At 37.4% G+C, this 3,050-nt stretch overlaps 1 protein-coding gene across 1 annotated transcript in view; it reads left to right on the top strand.

Moving 5' to 3' along the window:
* Positions 1-2,286, top strand: part of LOC119576447 (retinol-binding protein pinta-like) — a 4,148-nt gene extending 1,862 nt beyond the window's left edge. Inside the window, exon 3 of the mRNA XM_037924159.1 lies at positions 2,001-2,286. Coding sequence (XP_037780087.1) covers positions 2,001-2,271 — 271 coding nt within the window. The 3' untranslated portion in view covers positions 2,272-2,286. The remainder of the gene's footprint in view (positions 1-2,000) is intronic.
* Positions 2,287-3,050: the final 764 nt, after the last annotated feature.

Below are 3,050 nucleotides of genomic sequence, written 5' to 3'. Positions count from 1 at the left end.
TGGGAAATTCGTCAAGATGCTTTTCATTTTAATCTAGTCTGCTTTTGGCTTCTGCTTCTCTCACTGCTCGTGCTTCAATCCTCGTTATAAATAAACCACACACACAAAAAAAAGTCCTATATATACTATAAACAGTGATTCGCTTTGCCTGATACAGAAGGTATATGGTAAAGGGATATGATGGAAACAAATGTGGACTTATATGTAATATCCACTGTTATCATTCTTTGCTAATATCTCTATAATCATTTTCACTGATAATATATTATGAGAAATTAGACACCATTACTATTAGTAGTAATTATGATTCACCCTTATAAATAGCATTATATATACTGCAGGTATAATCCTAAAATGATAATGATGTAATGGAACAGTAATTGTATTTCATTGCGTTACTAGAAGAAACGTATTCATAATTAACTATGATGAAGCGACGATCAGTTCTTTCAATGGAGTCGATATGAAATCCATAAAACTATGAATATGCATAAATAATTAGGTATACTGAGATAACAAACTTCTCTTATGAATTTTAGTCAGTTGCACAGTAACAGAAAATGTATTACTGATAATGCAGAAAAAAAGGTTTAAATCTTCATTTACTAGATCATGAAATTATAAAAAAATAATAATAATAATAAAAAAATAAAAATCGTCCACAATTTTGAATAAATCCAATTCTGATTTCCTCTCTATTTTTTCCTAGAAAGGAAATTACAAATTACAGATATCCTTTGCTTTATATTTTGCTAATTTTGTATGATGTCTTCTCTGTCTTTGTTCACTTGTTTTGTTGTTTGTTTGTCTCCGAATTATTGCATTGTTTGTGACGTCACTGTATCGGTGCTGAAGCCTCGCCTTGGGTCTGGTCTCCTCAGTGTCAGCAAAACCAAACCATTAAATGAAATATCAGGAAGAAGTAGAAGAAGAAAAATAATAAGATGTGAAAATCGATAAGAAATAGATACTGAATAAAATGAATTAGTTGAATATTAAATTATAAGAACAAAAATAAAGTGTACAAGCACTTTCATTGGGACTAATAATTATTATAGGCACAAGAATCTTGTGGGATAGTCTGAAGGAATGGAGGGTAGTCTCGAAGGTCAGTTTTAAGGACTGGTTTTAAGGTTAGTCTTAAGGGATAGTTTTAAAGGAACAGTTTTAAAGGGGTAGTTTTAAGGGGCAGTCTTCAGTATTAAGGAACATTCTTAAGGGTAGTTTTAAGGAACAGCTTTAAAGATCAGTCTTAAGGGGTAGTTTTAAGGAAAAGTTTTAAGAGATTGTTTTAAGTACAGTTTTAAGGAGAAAAACTGGGGGCTTAGACCTTGGGAGTTAGTCACAACAGAAGGATTTATGGGAGACTCTCATGGTATAACTTTTAGGAATAGTATTAAAAGAAATTCTGATAGTCTTGGAATACTATATCGAGGGACATTATCAGATGCTAGTTTTAAGGGAATTTAGAAGTAGTTTCAAGGGATAGGCCTTTGGGATCGTACTGCAGGAAAGTAGCTAATTTTGATGGTAATATCTTAAGGGACAATCTTACAGGAGTAGTTCTAAGGTCATTTATATGAGGCAAGGGGTCCTAAGGTCTTAAGGGCATAGTCTAAAGAGAGAATATTAAGGGATCGTCTTCAGCAACAGTTCTGATTTATAGTTTTAAGAGATGACTTTTAGGGGATGGGATAGTCATAAAGGATAGTCATAAGTATTAAAAGTAGTTCTAAGGGACTATTTGCAGAGACAGGCTAGTGTGATAATCTTTATGGATAGCTTGAAAGACAGTCCTAAGAGATAGCCCGAAGGGGTAGTCCTAACAGCTAGTCTTAAGGAGGGGTAGTGTTTTAAGGGATAGTCCAAAAGGGAAAGTCCATGGATAGATAGAACAAATACTCTTAGTAACGCTTCTTAAGGTCTTTCCCAAGGGTATATACCCAAGGGTTCTTGTGAAGCGCTATTCTCAAGGGCGATTCACACCCTACCCCGCGCAGCATGTTCCTCCCAGTCCCCGGCCATGACCACCTGGGACGCAAAGTGGTGATCATCCGCACGGCTTTGCACGACCCCAGGACGACCACGATGGACGAGGTGTTCAAGGCGACGCATCTGATCAGCGACGTGATGGTGGAGGATGATGAACAGAGTTCCATCACCGGGATTGTTCAGCTGCTCGACATGGAGGGCGTGACGGCGGCACATGGCATGCAGATGACACCCGCGCTCGTCAAGAAGGCCATGACCATCTGGCAGGTGCGGCTGTAGCGTGGGCGTGGCGAGGGGGGTTTGGGGACAGGCGTGGGCGTGGCGAGGGGGTTTGGGGACAGGCGTGTTGTTAAAAGTGTTTCTATAGGTGCTTTGGGGAAGGATTGGAGAGAATTTTTGATACAGGTGTTTTAATGACAGGTGTTTGGGAAGAGGGCTTTGGGATAGGCATTTGGGAAAGATGTGTTTGCACATGTATGATTTATTTATTTATTCATTTATTTTAATTTTAACAAATGGCTTTGGGACAGGCGTGGAGACAATTTCTAAAACAGGTGTTCTGAGAGCCTTTTGGGACAGGTATGGAGATAATTTTCGTTACAGGTGTTCTGGGACAGGTATTGAAAATGTCACTGAACAGATGTTTGGGACAGGTGAAGCAATTTCTCGATACAGGTGTTTGGGATTTTTTATTTTTTTATTTTTTTGTTAAGCATCTCTCGATGAACGGTTTGATTATGAATTTCCAAGTTTAGAGTATATGCGAGAGCAGAAACAAAACGCAAGGAATTAGTAACAGAAAATTAACCCGCGAGAGGAGGAAGGGTTGCCAATCCTGTTTTGAAAGGATAATATTAATGACGCGATAGCGGTCACAATAGAGAAAAGATTATTTGTCATTTCTATCTTCTCTCATCATAATTACACATACATACACATGAATATGTACATGCATACTTACATACATGCATACATACATACACATGAATATGTACATGCATACTTACATGCATACATACATACACATGAATATGTACATGCATACTTACATACATGCA

The sequence above is a fragment of the Penaeus monodon genome, chromosome 8, assembly GCF_015228065.2.
Source record: "Penaeus monodon isolate SGIC_2016 chromosome 8, NSTDA_Pmon_1, whole genome shotgun sequence".
In the NCBI taxonomy this organism is placed as follows: domain Eukaryota; kingdom Metazoa; phylum Arthropoda; class Malacostraca; order Decapoda; family Penaeidae; genus Penaeus; species Penaeus monodon.
The sequence above is the reverse complement of the archived record's forward strand: the minus strand, read 5'-3'. Positions and strand labels throughout refer to the sequence as shown.